This window comes from Ursus arctos, unplaced genomic scaffold (genome assembly GCF_023065955.2).
Source record: "Ursus arctos isolate Adak ecotype North America unplaced genomic scaffold, UrsArc2.0 scaffold_18, whole genome shotgun sequence".
Lineage (NCBI taxonomy): Eukaryota > Metazoa > Chordata > Mammalia > Carnivora > Ursidae > Ursus > Ursus arctos.
Window position 1 is genome coordinate 47,950,998 of NW_026622852.1, and position 20,125 is coordinate 47,971,122.

The 20,125-nt window shown below is 57.6% G+C and overlaps 1 protein-coding gene across 8 annotated transcripts in view; it reads left to right on the top strand.

Moving 5' to 3' along the window:
- The window catches only part of DAB2IP (DAB2 interacting protein), a 186,262-nt gene that overhangs the window by 48,924 nt on the left and 117,213 nt on the right, over positions 1–20,125 (top strand). For 3 of the 8 annotated variants that reach the window (XM_044389567.3, XM_044389572.3, XM_044389570.3), the window contains exon 1: positions 13,564–13,749. The exons of the other annotated variants lie outside the window; for them this stretch is intronic. In XM_044389567.3, the coding sequence (XP_044245502.1) occupies positions 13,626–13,749 (124 nt within the window). In that variant the 5' untranslated portion in view covers positions 13,564–13,625. Of the gene's footprint in view, positions 1–13,563; positions 13,750–20,125 lie in introns of those variants that run through there. 8 annotated transcript variants of the gene reach the window in all.

Genomic DNA, 20,125 nt, shown 5'->3' on the forward strand with positions numbered 1-20,125 from the left:
CTTTGGACTATTCATTGGCAGCACTAGTTCAGTGCCTAAAAATACTCCCGGACTCCCCACAGCACTTCACAATTTTCCAAGCTCTTTCAGACCTGCAAACTCATTTCAGTCTTCAACAGCCCGGGAGGAAGTGAGTGCCATTCTTATTTGACCACGGGGAAGCTAGAGTTCTAGAGCAAGTGTGTGGCCAGCCCATGGCCCGCTGGTGGTAGAACGTGGACTAGAGCCCGGAACTCTGTGGCCCCAGGTTCCATGTGGCCCCCCCTGTGGCTCTGCTGGGACATGGAGTGAGGGGGACATCAGCTCTGCTTGCAGGGTGGAAGGCCGTCGCAGTGGGCGGCGGTTGGGTGGGGGAGGAACAGATAAGAGTGGGGAAGTGGGGGGTTCTGACGGGTGGCGGCAGCATCAGCGGGGACTTCCTGTGGGACGATTTTGCAGCCAGGCCTTGGGAAAGGAAGGATTCCCACAAGCAGAGAGCGTGGGGCAGGGGGGGTGGCCGTGGTCCAAACACAGGGCGCTGGTGGGTGAAGACGGACAGTGGCAGGCAGATTTGGGCCCAGCCAGCTTGCAAAGCCTTGACATTCGCCCCACCCCCACCCCAGCCTGAGCTGCTCCTGCAGGGCCCGCAGTCACATTTGGAGAAGCCTGCTGTGGGGGGCCCTGTGGGCAGTCCAAGCCCAGAGGTCTTTGGGGGGGGGGCACACTGTGGCTGCACTCGCCCCTGGCTGCACCCCTGACCTCTTACCCCAATCCACTTCTATTCTCCTCATCTCATAAAGAAGAGAGAAACTTGCCTCTTCAGATGGCAAAGTGACTGGGGAGAGGAAGACATTCGAAAGGAGAGAGGTGGTTGCCACGGAAACTATAAAGCAGAAGCAGAAACTTTCAGGAGCTGGACTGGGCTGGACAGCAGACTTAGTGGCCGAGGGCCGTGGGCCTCAGGGGGGGACCCGGGCCAGGCTGGCCTGCAATGCCCTCTGGTCCGTGCCCCACAGCCGGCTGGGCAGTGTGGGGATCTGTGGTCCCGGGAGCAGGAGGGCCGCCTGGTCGCCCCCATGCCTCAGGGGGAGGTGCCCGATCCCAGAGGGAGGTAAGCAGCTTGTGATCCGAGGAGGAGCCCGGGTCTTCTGTCCAGATCCCAGCACGGTTCAGAGGCGGACCGAGGTTCCCTGCAGCTCTTTGCATGATGTCTTCCTTCACTGTTCCAACACGCAGAAATGACTCTGCCCCGGACTGGACGGTTGACAAGGCAGCTTCCTGCATGTTGCCTCATGCAAGCCCTGTGTAGCCCCGGGCAGGGCAGGACAGTATTCATATTCTAGGGTGGGGGGGAGATGAAGCCCAGAGAGAGGAAGGGATTTGCCCCTGGTCACACAGCCGAGCTCTCCCAGGGGGGTGCGGATTCCAACCCCTAACTTGCTGAGCTCTCCCTGCATCCCTGTCACTTCTTTTTTTTTGTTTTTTTTTTTTTTGAGTGGGTAGCTCTGCCTCTAGCTGTGTGCTCCCTGTAGCTTCTAGACCTTTCTTATCCCTCATATTAGTAGTACTTCCTCTGGTTCATTGCCATTTGCTTCCTATACAAACCTAGGGAAGTTGCTTCTCTCTGAGGCTTGATTTCCCCATCTGTAAAATGGGCTTACAGTACCTTTGGCCTTTAAAGCTGGCTGTGAGTGAGGCTACTCCAGTCAAGCACTTGGCACAATGCCTGGCACAGTGGCTGCCTTCGGAGATCTCTGCTGGCTGCACCTGAACCCAGTGGGCTAAGCAGGGCTGGGATGCCATCTCCTGTGTTTCGGAGAAGTTTCTTCAACTGTGAGCAGGTCTGATGAGTTCCCGCCTTCCTCGGGGCGTTAGAGGTAGATTAAGATCATGTCTGTGGAGTCTCTGGAAACCATCGAGGCTGGGAGACGCACTAGAGTCTGCAGCCCAGCCTTCAAACTGGCCACCAGGGCCCCAGTGGGCCCTGGACAACACAGCCTGCGTTGTTTCTGCCAGGAGGCCTGCCAGAGGGAGGGCGGGAGGGGAGTTGGGGACTTGCCCAGTTAGTCCTGAGTGCGAGGCTCGACCTGCTCGAGGTTTGGGCCTGAAATGAGCCCTTGGAATCCCACGTGGCCTCGCGGGTCTGCTCCCAAGTTGGAGTCAAGCCTTAGATTTCTCCAGGGAGAAGCCAGTGAGCCAAATGTATTACGAACTGGCAGAAAGGCAGCACGTGGCGTGTGAAAGGTAATGGGGAAATTTATCGGATGGGCTATACATCATAGAATGAAAGCATCAAAACCTGCAGGGAGGAAATTAGTAAGTCCTGAGCTGTGACTTGTCTGGGGGGGGTCATTTGGCCCCCTTTCGCTTCATGGTACTCAGAAGCCCAGAGGTCCAGGGACTCCAGGGCACGCTCATGTGTGTGGCGCTTTCCCGCATTCATGACCGTGACACCCTTCCCCTCTCAATCGGCAGCAGCCACGTGACGGCACCGGGCCGGGCACCGGGGTGGTGATGTGAGCCAGGCGGGCAGGACCTGATCCTTGGGCAGGGCAGCGTGCCAGGAGAGGCAAATGTGAGATGAAACACCAAAACATGGATATCATTGCACGCTGCAGAGGGCTCCCTGGAGAAGAGGTGCAGGGGGGCCCGGAGAAAATGGGGTGGGCAGGCCTTGGGGGGGAGGCAATGAGGTTGGGGTGGCAAGGGGGTGGTTTCTCTGGAAAGGAAGAAGGAGTGGGAGTGGGCCAGGCGGCTCAGGAGAGCGGGGGGTGGAGGGATGAGCTGGAACGGGTGTCCACAGGCGAGCAAGGCCAGGGTGGCCGGGACAGAGGGCTGCTGTAAAATCCTCACTCGGGCTGCTTTGCAGAAAATCAACTTGAGGAGGATTTGGGAGGACGAGTCAGGGGCTGTGGGTGTTCCCAAAGCTAGAGATGGTGGCGACCTGGATTTGAGTAGTGATAGTGGAGAGAAGAGGACAGACTCAAGTTCGTCTTTGGAGCTAGCGATAGCCGGCTTCACAGAGCGCTCCGAGTCTAGGGAGCCTGCCCTGTGTCCCGAGGGGAACAGTGGGAACAAAGACACAAAGAGAGAACTGGGGCTAGAGGACGGCGGACCGGCGTGGCTGAGGAACCGTTAGGTGTAGGCCGTGGCGAGAGGTGAGGTCGGGGACTGGGGTAACACGCAGTGACCACCCCCCCACCTCAGGTTGGGAGTAGAAGCCAAGGGCCCCACCTCATTGCTATAACATGCCTTTTTGCAAACAAAATGGCCCAAGGACAGGAGAGGGGAGGCCATTTGTGGCAGCAAGGGGTCACCATTAGGAGCCAGGCTACGTGAGGTCGAGTCCCTTGTCTGCCGCGGTCACCTTTCTGTGCCTGCAAAATGGGAGGATAGTGTCCGCCTCTTACGGGTGTTCTGTGGCCGCACTGATTTCTTACTACCTGGCAGAGAGGAAGCTCTGTGTTGGGGTTAATAACTGGGTCCTGTGTGACCTTGGGCAAGGTCCCCTCCCTGGGCCTTGGCTTCTCCTGGCTGGCCTCCGTAAACACTTCAGGTGAATGCTCTCTCATCTCTGTGGGGCGGGCAATGTTCGGCTCCTGAGGCCGGCCAGAGGGCAGTACCAAGTTGACAGTGTCCTCAGATGGGCCCGTGTCCCTCCCAGCCCTGTAAAGGGACACCAGACGTCCTGGAACTGTAAGGGGATATTTTAATCAGCCCAGGACCTGGTGAGGTCGCAGGGCACACGGACCAGGACAAAGGGGGCCAGTCAAGGCTGCTGCCCGGCCTGAACTGACCTGCGGGGCCCCAGAATCTCCATAGTGTTTGGGGAGCTGGGGAGGGAGGTGGAAGCCAGGGGCTTCTCTGAGGGACGAGGACTGTGGGCAAACTTTGTTGTTCTCCATTCTGAGCCTCGGTTTCCCCATCTGTACTGTAAGGCTTGGCATCCCTGCCTGCCTGCCACGTGTGGAGTGCTGAGAAAGGGACAGGAGACAGGTGGCAGTTTGGAAGAGGCTTATGACGCCATTGGGAGCTGGAGTCCCAGAACCCATACAGAGCCGGGGATCTGAGACAGAGAGCAAAAGGGGGCCAGTGTGGCCAGGGTGAGCTCACTCCTGGCTGGGGAAGAATGCAGACTCCTGGGCTCTTCCCAGGCTGGCTAAACCAGACTCTCCCCAGTGGGCCTGGGCATCTGCATTTTAACCTGCTTGCCACGGGACTGACACGCCTCCAACCTGAGAACGGAGGTTCTGCGCCATCCCTTTCGCTCCAGTGGGCATAGGGGCCCAGGGAGGGTGGGGGGGGCAGTTCACGTCACTCAGCAGACTGGAACCCTGTGCCATGCCACCCTGGGGCATCTCAAGAGGCACAGCCCTCCTTCCCCGTGGTGGCACCAGGGCCAAGGACTTTGTCCTAGGGCTCTATAGCCCAGTAGGGGGCAGCACCACCAGCTATTCCAGAGGGTCCCACGCGGCTCTGTGGGCCCTGGGGTTGGCAGGGCCTGGAAGGAACCCATTGGGGAGGGGGAGATGTGGGCCTCAGTGGGAAGACGGTCTGTGTGTGCATGGAAGCCCACGTAAGAGGGCTGGCTGGGAGAGAGGGGCAACAGGAGGACATAAGAAACCCAAGGGCAGAGAAAGCAGGTCTAGAAAGTTCTGAAGCCCTCTTGCAGCTTCCGGAGGCAGAGGCTACAGGGAAGAGGAGAAAGGCTGTGGGTCAGACAGGCTGCATAGGGGCCTTTGTAACCCAGGTCACCTCCACGCTGTCTCAGTTCCCCTCCTCCCAGCGTCCTCTGGGCTTTCTAATAAAGGTCAGCTAGAGGTCAGCCCCCCCCAATTTAACTTAGGCATTTTAGCCCGGAGGGATGTGGGGGTGGGGCTGAAGCTCAAACTCCAGCCCTGGCCTTCCTACTGGCTCCTCCTTACTGTGCCTGTAATAGCTTCCTCTACTCCTGGGAACTGCGGGAAGACCCTGGGCAAGTCCCAAGCCCTCTGAGCCCTGGGTCAGCCCTGGTTGACCACTAGATCCCTGAAGGCCTTCTGCAATTCCTAGTTGTGGGAAGGCACTGTCACTTGTAGACTGTTTGAGGATGGAGTGGAAGCGGGGGAGGGATCATTTGGTAGTGAGCTCCCCATCATCAAAGGTATGCCAGATGAGACTGGGTGAATTTTGCTTCCTTTTAGGCCTTTGCCTGTGGTCCTGGACCATCCCCCTTTCACACACCATCTGTCTGTCTATGTTAATCATTAATCAGGAGGAGAGCCCCACTTGTGAGAGGGGCAAGTCACAGCCAAGGGGACTGCTGATTTCCAGGATGACCCTGAACTTGTTTTCCTTGGCCCCAAACTTTTGGCTACTTCCTGTTTGAGCAGGCACAGAAATTCTAGGGCCCCAGCCCTTCCTCCTCCCCTTGGTGGAATTTCCAGACAAAATGCTGTTTCCAGAATGGGGGCAGGGCCGGCATTGTTCTTGCTCTCAAGAGTTGAGGGGTGACAGGTTACAGAAGCTACACTTAATTCTCACCTATGTGGTCCTGGGATGCCAGCGTCGGGCTGGGTGGGATCCCCAGGAAAGGCCGGTACGTGTGAGAACCATGGTTCTGGCCCAGCCTGCCCCTCCTCTTAACACCTGCTGTGGTTCCCATTTATGTTCGGGACTGGGCACAGACGCTCTGCGTGTAAGTGTCCAAGGGCCCCCCCAGGCCAACCCTATTTTTCAGGAGGAGAAACAGGGTGGGGGGCTGCAAATGGGAGGGGACATGCTCAGAGGCACACCGCAGAGCAAAGGTGCTTACTCGTCCGTTCCCTTATTCTCTGCCAGCTCCGGGTTAGTCAGGACTTACAGCCTGGCCTCCAGATCAGCACCAGATTGCTGCCTGAAAGTCAGCTCTGCAGCCTGCTCTCTGCATGTCCCATGGAGGAGAGCCAGGCCCAGAGAGGTGAAGTGACTTGCCCCTGGTCCCGCAGCTGCCCTTCTTGAGAAAAGAAGAGGGGCTTTGAGCCCAGCTCCCTCTAGTCACCTCATTCACCAAGTGGTGAATGGCTGCGACGGGACTGACAAGGCCTCTGCCCTTATTACAGTTTAGGGGAAGACAATTAGTGAACAACCGAATCCGCAGAGAAGATAGTTTTATGCAGCGGGAGGTTGAAGATAATAGGACAAGGTGATGGGACAGGGTGTGAGGACTGGGGCAGAGGCACTCGAGATAAGGTGGCCAGGGAAGGCCTCTGAGGGTGTGAATTTGAGCCAAGGCCTGAGTGACAGGAAGGAGCTGGCCATCTGAAGATCTGGGGTTAGTGGGTGAGGCAGAAGGAACAGCACATGCAAAGGCCCTGAGGCGGGGCCATGTATGGCATGCTCAGGGATTGGAAAGATATCCAGCTGAGTGTACAACCATCTTAGCCAGGGGCTCCCCAAGAAAGCTGCTAGAAAACTTTAAAACTATGGGTTCTTTAGCTCTACCCACCAAAAGTTGGATTCAGTGATGTTGAGAGGGGCGCCCTCAACTCTGTTTCTGAATGCTTCAGTGTAGTTTATGGACATCTGACCTAGCCCCTCATCTGCAGGCCCTGCCTCCCACCTGCAGTCCTGCCTTTTAAAGCCAGGCCTTCCCTTATAGTTGTGGAGTTGTGATCAGAGAGGTGTATGACGTATCAAAGTCAGGTAGCCATGCAGCCACAGAGCTAGGCCTCGAGCCTGATTCTCTGCCTCCTTGGTCAGTGTTCTTTCTTTACCACTTCATTTCTCCCCTTATGAAGGGGCTGCCTGGGCCTCACTGCCACTTGGGTCTACACCCCATACAGCCTGCTCCCAAGACCCCACCTCATCCTCTGTTCCAACCTCACAGTTCTACACACTGCCCTCAGCATATGCCTTGCTGGTTTCTACCTCAGGGCCTTTGCTCGTGCTGTTTCTGCTTCCAAGAATATAGTCCTCTGCTCTCTACCCAGTCAACTCCTACTCAGCCTTCTGGCTCAATGCCATGACTCTTCTTCCAGGCAGTCTTCCAGGACTTCTCCCTCCTTTGAATTCCTTAGTGCTGACTCCAGATCAGATGGGGTCAGCCACTTCTCTCAAATGCTGCTACCATCCCTCCTACTTAGTCTTACTGAGCCTACTCTGGGCTGGTAACTCTGCTGACCAGCTCTGCCTATCCTGCTCTTGACGAGCCCGGATAAGTGAGAAAAGAAATAGCCCAGAGGGACAGGTATCAGTCAGTTTATATGCAGGGTTTTGACTCGCTATGCTGTTTGACTTTCTACAACCTCACAAAGTGTAAGTATCACTAAGCCCATTCAGTAGTTGAGGAATTGAAGGCACAGGGAGGTGAAGACACTAGTCTGGGGTCACACAGCCAAGAAAGGCTGATTCATTACCCCACATCCTCTACTCTTTCAGCACCCCGCTTAGATGGGAGCTTCCTGGGAGCTGGCTACTGGGCCAGTTCATCTGTCCTCCTCAGTGGGATCTGCAAGGTTTGAGCGAGGCCCCTCCCGACTGGAACCCAGGCCAGTGCCAGCCATGAAGTGGTTCACAGATGACCCGGCAGGCCTGCCTGGGAAGGGAGGGGGCTTTCTGACCTCACACTGGGACCATATGCCACCCCCTCTGGTCACCCAGTGGGTGTGGAGCTGTCTGGGCCCATCAACTAGAAGGGGAGGAAGAAGCCCGGAGACCTGGAGCCTCAGCCCCAGGCCTGGGCCTAGAGAAGGAGGGGCTGGGGGCCCACCTGGAGCTTGGCAGCATTTCTGGGTCAGGGCAGGGAGAGGAAGTGCAGGGAGAGAGTTGCTTCAGGCTCGGCCATCTGGGTTGAAATGCTGGCTGCTGGGGTGGGGGTGAGGAAGGAGGGCTGGGGCTGGGGCCTGGAGAGTGGATCCCAGCCTCCCCCAGTCCTGGGATTGGAGCCCTGAGCTTCGGGGGCAGCCGGTCTGAAGCAGAAAAGCCCAGGGTACCTGTGGGCAGAAGATAGCAGGCATGGGGGGGGGGGGCGGGTGGCAGCCCAAGGAGTCAAAGGGGGAAGGGGGGGTCTTGGCAGTTCCGTTTAACTCCCAAGGTGGCCTTGCCCCCATCACTCACGTGTGACATTGGGCAAGTCACAACCTGTCTCTGCCTCCCTTTTCCATCTGCAGGGAGCGAAGCTGCCCCACCCTGACTGCTCTGTGCTGGGGTGTGAGGGGCAATGAGACCCCTGATGATTGGGGAATTGATGCCAGATCTGGGCTCATGATGAATTAGGCAGCATCCCCGGGGCAAGTGGCTGTTCGTGAGGCCTCAGCTTCTCCTGTCCCATCACCGATTCCACAGGTTCCTTCTACCTCTGACATCCCAGGATTTTATGACAGGTTGTTGACATGTACGAAGGAACTGCATCATCTCTGGGTTTCTGGAGGACAGGAGGGAACATATCGGTGCTGGTTGGGGGGGAGGGATTTCTAGATCCTGATGGAACCCTATGGAGGTGGGCTGGGTGGAGACGGAGATGTCTCATCTCTATTTAGCACATGGGCATCTGAGGCCCAGAGATGTCAAGAGGCTTCCTTTAAGTCACACAGCACACAAAGAAACACAATGACCCTGCCACTGGCCTTCTGCCCCCTGTTAGGGCCCTGATGTCTCCCCAGGCTCACCCTCAGTCCAGCTTCGGGTGACTTTATTTAAAAAATACACTCCCCAAGGGTCTATGTGTGTATAAATATCCACATTTGACCAGGCCCCTGGTTCCACCTGTGTTGAGAGAGACAGAGTCATCCAAGTCTGGGGTCAGCATGGCCCTGACGCGACGGGGCCATTTTCTGGGAAGGATGTCAACAAATTTGTTAGTGGCTTTCGGGAAGAAGTCTGGGGGGTAGTGGAGGCGGTGGACAGCTGGCTTGGCCTCGAGTGTGACCTCGCAGGCCCTTTTTGCACCTTCCACTGTGTGGGGAAAGCCCCTACTCCCCCACATCCTGATGAAGGCCCCGCTCCTGGTCCAGCCTTGCTCCTGGACACATTCTAGATGCTGGAAGCTGTCATTGCTTGCCAGACAGGCCACCTCTCCAGGCCGAGGCCCATGACCCTGACCACTACGGCCCCCCACAGCACCCCTCAACCACACCACTATCTGGGGCTTCAGTCTCAAAGGTGGAGGCTGGCCTGGGAGGCGGATATGTGCCCGGCCGCCTGGCTAGGGACTTCCCCGGGTCACTGCTGCCTACCCTCGTCCCGACAGGAAACCTGACAGGTCTGAGCCCTCCAGACACCCATTGTGTGGGGCCTGGCGTGGGCTCCAATGTTTCCCCTGTCACGACTCCTAACCCTCTTCACCTCCTCCTGTTCCTTGTCAAAGCAGGCTTTTATGGAAAGTTCCAGGCTGTTGCCCCTCCTCCCTCTCTGCGTTGAAGTCCTGCTCCGCCTTAAGAACTTTGCTTTTTCTAGCTTGCCTGGGTTCAAATCCTGACTGACTCCTAGTGCCAGCTGTGTAACGTTAGAGAACTTACTTACCCTCTCTGTGCCCCCCATATTTAAAATGAAGGTGGTAACCAGCGGCCTCTTCAGATTGTTGTGAGATTTAATGGGATACTGTGAGTTGAATGCCCCAGATAGGGTCTGGCACACAGTAATTGTTGAATACAGTTTATCAGTATTAAGTCCAAGCTTCATCTTCAGACAGACCTTTCCAGGGCAGGCTTCTAGCACTCCTCTGTGGAAAGTCTTAGACTTCTGCGGGTGTGAGCACCCCCCCGCCCCCGCCATGGGATCGAATGTTAGGAGACTGGTTCTTGTTGCTCCTGTTTCCTCCTGCGCCAAAGGGCCTCCCCGTTAAAGGCCAGGCCCTTCTGCCTCGTGCTCACCTCTGTCCTGACACTGCAGGAAACATTGTCCTTTATGAGCCATTGAAGGCTTTTCAGGGGTAATTCTGACAATATGTGTTTTTGTTCCTCCCTCACTGACTTTAAGCCTCACACCCCAGTAGGATGGGAGACTGCCCTAGGCTGGCCCCCCACTCTGCATCTGGTGCCCCTCCTGACCTATCCTCTCTCCCCCCCAGCCTGTGGTTTACCTGGACTTACAGCCCAGCTCTAAGGCGTCCACCCCCTCTTCCCAGCAGGGTGTAAGTCTTCTCCTGACACCCAGATGCTAATGGTTCTCTGCCCAGAGGTAGGTTCTTTGGGTCCGTCTCTCCTTGGTCTTCTCCTGTGCCCTCATGACACAACCCAGCTGGTGGGGTGTGGGGGTGGGGGTGGGGAGGGTCTCTCGTTGGGGCTCACACTGTTTTCATGAGGTGATGTTGGAGCTGGGTCCTGAGGCATAAGGAGGAGTTGACCAGATGCGGAAGGAAGAGCTTCATGGCAGCCATCTGACCAATAGGGCAAAGGCGGGGTGGGAATGAGTGGGGGGACTTTGGGGAGCAGATGGATAAGGGGCTGGAGTGGGCAGGAGTGCAAGGGGAGGTGGCTGCTTTGTGACAAAGCTTGGTCCTTTTCAGTACTCTGTGAGTTCACTTTGGGAAGCTTCTAAGGGCAGGTGAAGGTGGTGGGGGGTCCGATCTGATTTAGCGGGTCCCTGTCCTCCTGCCTGCACTTACTAAACATGCAGATTCCCAGGCCCATCTGGAACCATGGAATCAGGTGTCTTGAGTGAACCAGAAATATACATGTTTAATGAACTGGGGTGATTTGGAGGCGGCAGCCTTGACCCCTACCTAAAGCAGCAGGTTAAGGAGGTGGGAGCTGGGCCTCTTCAGGAGCCCCTCTGGAGTCCAGAGAACAGTGGAGAACAGACCACCGACAGACTGCCAGCCCTGTGGGGCCCCAGCTCACAGATCAGCAGGGCCTGGGAAGCCCATGCTGGCCAGGGCAATCACAGAGGGCTTCCCCTTGGGGGGGGATATTGCAGGAAATGATGGTGAGGAGGGTGTCTTCAAATGCCCCTCCTCTAGTCTAAGTGGCCTCCAGAAAGGGGGCTGCTCCTGTTTAAAGGGAGGAGGCCACAGGCGCAGTGAAAGGGGGTGGGTGGCTTGCTCCATAGCGGGATTGATTCCAGATGCTCTGCTGGGGAGCGCCGGGAGCAGTCTTTGTCTGCCTGCCTGCCTCCCTGGGGGTCCTGGGACAGGAGGAGGGGCAGGGAGCCCAGGCCCTTGTCTTCTAGCTCCTGCCCTGCACCCTGCCTACACAGTACCCCAGCTGGCTCCTCCTCCCCACCCTCCAGAGGCCTGTGGAGAAGTTCAGCTTGGGTGGCTGGCAATGTCCACCCCATCCCAAGGCCAGGAATGCAGAAGCCTCTTCCTCTTCGATAGCTGACCCTCTTCCCTCCACAAGGTAGAGAGGTTGGGGGTCCACAGCTTCTCCTTGTAGGTGGGGAAACTGAGGCACAGAGAACTTGAGAAGCCCAAGCATAAGCAGGGAGACTCTGCCAGACCTTTGGAGCCCAACAGTGTTTACAGAGGTCCTGAGCTCCTGGTGACTTCTCCCCTCCCTCTTACACACAGACAACTCAATCTCTAGTTGGGGATGCCAGGCCAAGGCCACTTGTCTCACTCAGCCAATGATGGTCTGTTGGCAGGGAACCTCTCAACCCCTCAAGGGGAGGCCAGACCCTGGCCGATCAGGGCCTTCCTGCTTTGGGAAGGAAACTGGGCCTGATGAACTCCAGGCTCTGGGTACAGGACTGATGCCCCGACCCTGAGCTGGACTTCCTGGGAGCCTTCCACCCACCGAAACTGGTGGGCCTGGCTGCAGAGGTCATTCTTTCTGGAAGTGCCAAGGCGTGGGTAGGTGGCTGCAGGAGCCCCACCTGAGGGGGTTGGCCAGAGGAGGGTGCATACAGCTTTCCTCTGGGGCCTCTGCTCTTGCAAGGGAGGCTCCCCGGCAGAGTTTGCTATTGAGAATGACCTAGAGCAATGCTTAACCCAAAGGAGGCTAATGGTGTCCTTGCAGGCACTGTGGTTTTCCATCTGCCCCAGGGACGGGCCAGCACTCTGGGGCCAGGGGCCAGCGGGGGGTCTTTGGATAACCCAGATTGGGTTTGGAGGAGCAATACCCCTTCTGCCCCTCCCCCCTGGTCTTGGGAAGGCGCCTGGCTTCCAGCTGTGATCCAGGCTCCTCCTGACCTAGGGGCCCACCCCCCTGGCTGAGGGAGCCAGGGAGGGGGCTCTCTTTGTGAGGTGCAAAACCCGGCCTGGATTTCTGCCGAGACTGCCCCGCCCCCTCCAGGGCCACACCTTTCCAGCTGTTCTGGAGAACTTCCAGACTGTCTCCAGCACCCACGGATGACTCTCCCTCAAGCACACCCCTAAGACCGCGTGTTGGGAGCCCCAGGCGAAGACCACTTGCCTCTGCCATTTTCTGTGTGACTGAGACCAGTCAGCCCTTCCTGTCAGGGCCTCAGTTTCCCCTTCTATACTTGAGGGAATGGAGCTCAGGCAGGTGGTTGTCTGAATAATTTACAAGATAAATGCTTCTCCAGGGGCAAGTAGGAGGAGAGAGAGAGAGACCACCAAAGCCCAGGCTGGTCAGGGAAGGCTGTGGAATTTGGGCCCGAGGAGGATGGCCTTTGGCAGGGCAGACCCTTCTGGGAGGAGCGCAGAGAGTGAGAAGGAGGGGAAGAGTAGGTGAGGCTGGAGAATGGTTGGGGCCAGATGGTTGGAGCCCCAAATAGCAAGGAAGGTTGTCTGGACTTGGGGAGGCCTGAAAAGTTCTTGAGCCGGGGAGAGAGGGACTTGGAGAAGTCTTTCAGCAGGAGGCAAAGGAAGCAGTTGGCACCTCTCTCCTCCCGTCCTCCCTTTTCCACCTCCTGGGGAGGGTCGGGATTCTTCTCCAGGCTTGCCAGAGCTGCTGTGAAGGCCCAGGGGGAGGAAGACCCCATGGCATCTGTCCTGTTGTATTGGGGCACGGTCTAGATCAGATTGGCAAAGCCTGCGCGGTTCAGAGGTGTTCATTACCTCTCCCTTCTTTTCGTGCAGTCGAGATACACACTGAGATTGTAATTACATACAAATAATATGGGTCTCAAACGGAACAATTTTGAAAATGTAAAGAACAGGCACGTTTTCTGCGTGAAAGGAAGTCTCTTCAACCCGGTTAGGGGGGCTAGGGCCGGGAGCTCGCCAGGCGATGTGTTTGCGGATCCATACTTAGTCCACTGAGCTTGGGGCAGAAACGCGCCCTGCCCTGTCAGCCTCATTCAGACCCTAAAAAGGTGACCGGTTTCGCAGCGCGGTGCCCGCCTGGCTGCCTGGCGTTCGCCCTGTCCGGTGCCCGGGAGCGCGCGCACGCGGGTGTGCACGGTCTACACCCGCGGGCGGGCTGGAGCGCCCTGTGCGTCCCGAGGTCGGGCACGGTGACCCTCCTGGGGACCTGCCTGGGGTCCCTGGGGCACTCCGGGCCTCCTCGCCCCGGCGACTCCAGGCCGGGATTTCTCCTGCGCTGCCTTTCCGGGCCGGTGCCAGCCCGGCCTCCCGGTCCCAGGCCCCCGCGGCGGGGCCGGCTGCTCGGGGAGGGCGGGGGCGGGAGGAGGAGTTTGAGCGACTTTGTAGGGCAGCCGTGGCCTCGGCGGCGACCGCACCAGCGCGCGGGAGAAGGCAGGGACGCCCGCCGGGCGCGCCGGAGCGGGCGATGGGGCCCGTGTGAGCGCGCCCAGGCCCGGCCCGGTGCCCGGCGGGCGGCAGCATGTCCGCGGGCGGCAGCGCCAGGAAGAGCACCGGGAGGCCCTCCTACTACTACCGGCTGCTGCGGCGGCCCCGGCTGCAGCGACAGAGGAGCCGCTCCCGCAGCCGGACCCGGCCCGCCAGGGGTAGGCGCCACCCCGACCCCTGACCCCTGGGCTCCCCCTACCGCCACCTCGCCACCTGATGCCCGGGATTGCCGGGGACCCTGGATCTGCCCTGTTTAGCCGGGTACCCCCCATCGCCCTTTCCCGTTGCCCATTACTGTGTCTGCTTGATCCCCATCCCCCCAGCTTCTCCCTCGTCCGCCAGCGTCCTGGGAAACTAAGCTCCAGTCTCCCCTTGTGCCTTGGGCCGGGAAAGGGGAAGATTGCATTTCGGGGTTCTCTTTCTTCGTTTCTCAGATGCCACCTCCTGCTTCCCTATGCCTCAGTTTACACAGCAGCCTGGCAATGAAGTAATCCTGAGTGGATCTTGGCTTTCCCTCACCTTGCCTTCACGGCCCTAACCTCTCAGCTTGGGGGGGGGCATCTCAGAGCCCCCACACGCCTTCTCTCTCCAGGGACTTAACAGGCTTCCCCAGCTCTTAGGTGGAGGGACAGGTGGCTGGACTTTGGAGGGTCTTGTCCCAGGAGCCCTTGGCATCTCCCAAAGGAGATGGGGCTTTTCGATCTGCCTGGGACCCCTCTGAGTGGATGGGCCCACCTCCTTTGAAAAGTTTCTCTCTTTGGAGCGGGAGGCAGGACAGGGAGGAGGGGAAATGGGAGCAGCATTTTCTTTTTTCCTGTAACAGAATCCTCAGTTGGAAGCACGTGTGATCCAGGAGGCTGCCTTTTGGGCCCAGTGCGGGCCGGGCCTTCCTTCCGAGGTTGGGTGGGTTGGAGTATAGGGAGGGGGCTCCTGGGCAGGCCAGAGTCTCTGTCGGTTGGTAGCACCCAGGGTCTCTGGGCCAAGTGGGTTCTCTGTGGAAACGGGAAGGCTGGTCCTGTGCTGAGCTTGCTTGATGGGACAGCCGTTTGAGGAGATCCAGTGCTTGGGATTCAGCGGGCCTGAGGTCAATCCCCACCCTCCCGAGCGCCGAGCGCCTGAGTGCCGAGTGCGGGTTGTGTGGCTAGGGCCCTGCGGTGTTGCCGCTGAACCCGTTTTGTCATCAGCTTGAGGGTAAATCAGGCAGTACCATTCATTTGCTCCTCCCCAGAATAGGGAGGATTTTTCCCACAGTCAGGGCTGAATAACAATGTACGAGGCTTCCTCAGGAAGTGGTGAGTCCCTGAAGTAGTGAGTTCCCCATGCATGGATGGGTTCAAGCTGAGACTGGAAGTGTGCACAGGTGTGTGCTGCAAGTTCAGTCCTCAAGGGTCTCTCGGGGCCTGGGGTCCACCTCACCTTGCCTTCCTTGAAGTGGCCTCTGGCTACTCCCCTCTTCCCCCATTCCAGGCTTAGCCTGAGAGACCAGAGATCCGGGTTCGAGCACTGAGACTTTGGGCAAGCCACTTCTCTTTTCTGAGCCTCAGTTTCTTGAGCTGTAAAGGGGGCTAGCAGGACTCGGAGGACTCAGTGAGGAAATGGGTTCATGCTGTGAGAAATGGAGTTTCACAGATGCCCAGTAATGCGCAGGGCACCCTGAGGCCTCCAGCCCTCCCCTCTCCTTGCAGATGCCCTGCATGACTTCCTCTGTACCTTGGTGCCCTTCTGTTCCTGACTGCAGAGGCTCAGAGAGAAACGGAAGTCCCCTTCCTGCTCAGCTGACTGGGCAGGAGACAACGTGTCCAGCGGTCACCTGAGCCCCAACTTCCAGGCCCCGCCTGTGCAGGAGCCCCTGCTTTGTGTCCCAGCCTTGAAGGAGCTCAAAGCCTGCAGGGAGTGGGGAGGAGACTGTCACTGAACAGAAGTTACATCTGGGGAAATCAGGGAGGGCTTCACAGAGGAAGTGACATTTGGGCAGGGTGTCACAAGGTGGCTGCGATTTCCCTCAGCAGAGGGAGTGGTTGAGTCAGATGTGTGTTCAAGCCCCAGCTCTGCCCAAAACTATCCTTTGGCCAGTTACCTCTCTTTGGCCTCCTCTGGTAAACAGGTGTAATGATGGTGTAGTGACAGCAGGGTCCTTTAAGAATGAGAGTAAGAGCCTAGAAAGCTAGAAGCCTGTGCTGTCTGGCACTTGGGCCACAGTTGAGCGTGAGCTGTTGGTGTTCTTACTCTGGGTAGGGGAACAGCCTGTGGAAAGTCAGGGAGAAGGAAAATGTCTTGGGCGTTGTGGACAGAGTTCATCCTGGGGTGGAGGAGAGGAAGGGCTTGGGAGGGGCAGTGGGGAGCAGTAGTTTGGGCCGGAGAAAGGGCCTTGAGTGTTGGGGAGTCATGGATGGGGATGAGAGCTGCTTGGCAGGGTGAAAGGTGGAGGCTGGGGATCCCTTGCCCACATCGAGCAGTCCCCCTCCACTAAAGCCCCAGATCCCTGCCTCTGCTCCCAGGGCCACCCCTCTTCCTGAGGCCAACACCCCAGCCTACGTAGTAACTCATGTGGGGGGAGCCACCCTGTGGCCTTGAGCAGGTCCCTGCTGACCTCAGGCTGCACAGTCTCCCCATCTGCAGGGGGCTTGGTCCCGTAGTGCTGACACCAGACCCCAGAAGAGGGGGTAGTATAGTATCCTGTACCCCAGCCTGGATCACTCACACCCCTTGCTCCACACCCATTCTGGCCTTTGCCACTAGGAGGAAGGACAGTGACTGAGAACTCCCGGAGGCGTGTTTGTTCAGAAACAGGAAAGGAGGCAGGTTCGCAGCCGGCTGGGTCTTGGAAAGGGTTGTGGCCAGGCTGCCACCTCTGAGGGAGTCCCCTGCCCTCTGTCCCCACTGCCCTCTGGAGTGGTGGTGGGGGGCTCCCTGTGGGCTGGAGAGCAGGACTTGGTCTTGGCAGGGCTGCAAGTGACAGGCGGTGTCTGCAGTGTCCCCTCCCAGCTTTGAGCAAAGTGGGGCACTAAGCAGGGCTCTTCCTTCTCAGGGTCCCGATCTCCCCATCTGAGGAATAGGCAGAGTGAGACCTGCCACTGGCAATGACCAGAGGCAGGGTGGAACCAGTGACCTTTAGATGGCAAGGGTCATCTAGCCATTTTACATTGGGTTTTGTGACCCTAAGTCCACTTGAAGGCTACGTATGGCCCATGAATAGGAGGAGGTCCTGTCCCCAGTAGAATGTCACCTGCCAGGGTGCCTTCCCATGTCCCTCCACCCCACGTCAAGAAAAATTTTGTCTGTCTGTCTGACCTATCTGTCCCTCCAGAGCTGCTGGGGGGAAATGCAAGTTTTCCCGTCAACTCAAGATAAAGTCTGGTCCATCTACCCATCTTGCAAACGTGTCTTGAGCACCTGCTATGTCCTGGGCTCCAGCCTGGGCACTGGGGGCACATGGGGATGAATGGCACGTGCCCCCAGCCCTTACCAAGCCCCCAGATGGTTGAGGAGGCTGACTTGTTGAATTCACTGGGGCACAGAGCCCTTTTGGGGGTACAGAGCAATAGTTAGTGGGAGAGAAGTTCTACTCCCAGCTCAGCAACAAACTGGTTGTATGACTCGGGGCACCTCCCAGGGCCTCAGTTTCCCCCTCTGTCAAGCAGGGCTAATCGTGCCCTGCTGTGTGACAGGTCAGGAGACCTGGAGTGCCCATGCCCATACTCACGGAGCCTCTGATTCTTTTCTTCATGTCTTCATCCGAGTTTTTCCAGGGACTAACCCTAACCCGCCTGCGCGCTGGGGACTTGGTGGACCAAGTCTCTCCTGAGATGGTCGGTCCCTCCTCCACGTCTATACATAGCCCCATTGCAGGGCCCTGTGTTTTGGCTGCTCTGTGGTCCCTCCCCCTCCTCCCTGGGCCCCTTTCCTTTCAGGGTGTGCTGGAGTCTGTCTGAGGGGCCTCTGGAGGGGTTTCCCAGGAACACCCCAGCCCACTTGGAGGAATGCAGGCAAGAGGGCCTCGCGGTGGTGCCCAGGAAGGCTGGGGCTGACCTCCTGAGTTGATGGTCTCTTCCCAGGGCTTAGAATATGGTAGCTGAGCGATCCAACCGCTGGGGTCCAGATGAGGACAGCGAGGTGCAGAAGGACCTTCATCGAACTAGGTGTGGAACCCAGGGCTGCTGGCCCCCAGGAAGATGGTGATGTGGTTGGGGAGGGTGCTGGTTTGACGCAGCTGCTGGGGAACGGCCTGTGTGCCCCCATAGGGAAGGGCAGGGGCTGGGACACTCCATACCGGCCCTTGGCTTCGCTGAGACCTGCTGAGATGCCCTGTGGGCTGGCAAGCCTCTGAGGGTGAGGGCTGGTTGTGTCTTTTGTCCCCTCACCCCCATCTTCACATGTACCCCCAAGGACCCAAGGCCCAGCTCTCTGCCCCCAACTTGGATACAGCCTCTGAAATTATACATTTATCCTTTCCTGCCCCATCGCTTCGTTTGTTCCTGCTGAGGCACAATCCCTCCTTTGGGGCTTAACCCCAGCTTCTGCAGGCCCTCCTCGCCCTTACATACCCCGGGAGCTGGGAGGCTCACTCCCTTTCATGGCATATAATAAAGTTAAAATGGCTTTTGTTTGTTGAGTGCTTTCTCAGTGCCCAGCAGTGAGCTTAATTTTGTATTTGCCTTATCTCATTTAATGCCCATAACAACCTCGTGAGATGGATACTGGCATTATCTTCATTTTATGGGGGAGGAAGTGGCAGCCCAAAGAGTGGGAACGTCGTCCAGCATCACGCACAGCTCAGAAACGCTGGAGCCCAGTTCTGCAAGACTCCAGGTCCTGAGCCCAGTTCTGCAAGACTCCACCACCTTGCTATTCTGTGGGCAGGCAGATCTTTCTGAGGTCAGGCTTGGCTTTGACAAGGCCTCCTTCTCCTATCTGATTTGGACAGTCAACGACTCCACCAAGTGTTCTTGGCCATCATCTCCCCAAATCCTGGCCATAACTTAGGAGGGAGGCAGGGGAGTGATTCTGTTGGCATCTGTGGGGGCCATTCTTCCCAGTTGGCTTGTCTGCCTGCCTGGGACCACTTAGGTGATCCCCTAGGTCCAGTTTCACCCTCCACCCCCACCCCCACCCCTGTATCCTGCTCTCATTTGTGTTCTGCCAACCATGTGCTTTCCCTGGGAATTTCACAGGTCAAACAGCCTCAGCCCTGTCTCTTCACCGTCTCTTTGTGCTAAGGGTTCCGGGTCCCCTTCTATGAAGTCCCTGAAGATAGGCAGACAGCTTGAGGCCCACTCCCCAGGGCTATCAAGGTCCTTGAGGAAGGCTAGAGGTCCCAGTTAATCTTATCCTTTGTGTTTCTGGCTCATCCTTGTCATCTTCAACAAGGAAGATAATGGCTGAATGCGTGCCAGGCCCAGTGCCAAGAGCTTTGCCTGATCATGTCATATCTTATTTTGACCCCTCAACCCTCCTAGGAGGTAGGGGTCCTTATTATCACCTCTCTTTGCCGGGTTAGGAAATTGAGCTGGCAGTGGTCAAGTAACTGGCCGTACGAGGCAAGGTCCGAACCGAGGCCGCAAGACTCCGCTTACACTTAGAACTGTGCCCAGGAGCCCAGAGCTTCCTCTTTGCTGGGGTTGGTGGGATGCGGAGGACATGGGAATGTCCTCTTGAGCTCTGCGGGGCAGGTCTGCGGCTCCGTCTCTACCCTGCTGCCGTCTGCTTACTGGAACCCGGTGGGATTGCTCAGCCGCGGCTGGGCCAGGTTGGAGGGGTCTCCTGTACGTCCAGCACGGGGGCTGACTGTTGCCCTTGACAGGTGGGGAAACCGAGACCCGCAGAGCCAAGGCCACTTGCTCGAGGTTATGTAAAGAACTTAATGAGAAATCCAGGTCTGGAATTCTGACTCTTGCGTTCTATTTCCACGTTGGTTTTCCTAAGGGAAGTGCAGAGAGGGAAACTGAGGTAGCTGGGCTCCTCCTTGGGTCCTCCTGGGGGAGGGGTATAGGGGTTGAGCTCTTGTGTAACCTGACACCAACGTGCTCACATCCCATACGTGTTTTGCTTAGAAATGACATGAAGCCTTTTGACTGTTTTTAAAAGAAAAAGCCACGGCTGTGATACTTCCCCTGCTCCTTCCTCTTGAGGCCACTTGGTTTAAATGTCAGGAAAGGGAGAGTATTTCCTGGTCAGGAACATTCGGAGCTTGCCGGGAGCTGAAGTTTTGTTTTGTGTTGAGTGGGAATTTGGGCAGTCAGTCCCCAGCCCCCCCCAGCCCTCGAGCCCCCCAGCACTTCCTCCCCACCGTCCCCCCCCCCCATGGCTGTGTTTGACAGTTGCTGGGAGGAGGGATTTGAGAATGAGCAGGCGAGACGCCACGCCGAGTGGCAGGGTGGTTATCGCGTGGAGTGGCAGGTGGGTTATTTTTAGCCATCCCGATCCAGTAGAGGCATTTCAGCGTTTGTTCAATATTTAATTATCCATCTGAAATTGGCCCACGTGGCCTTGAGTTTGGAAGCGGCTCTCTGTGCTGTGATTTCCTCTGACTGCATA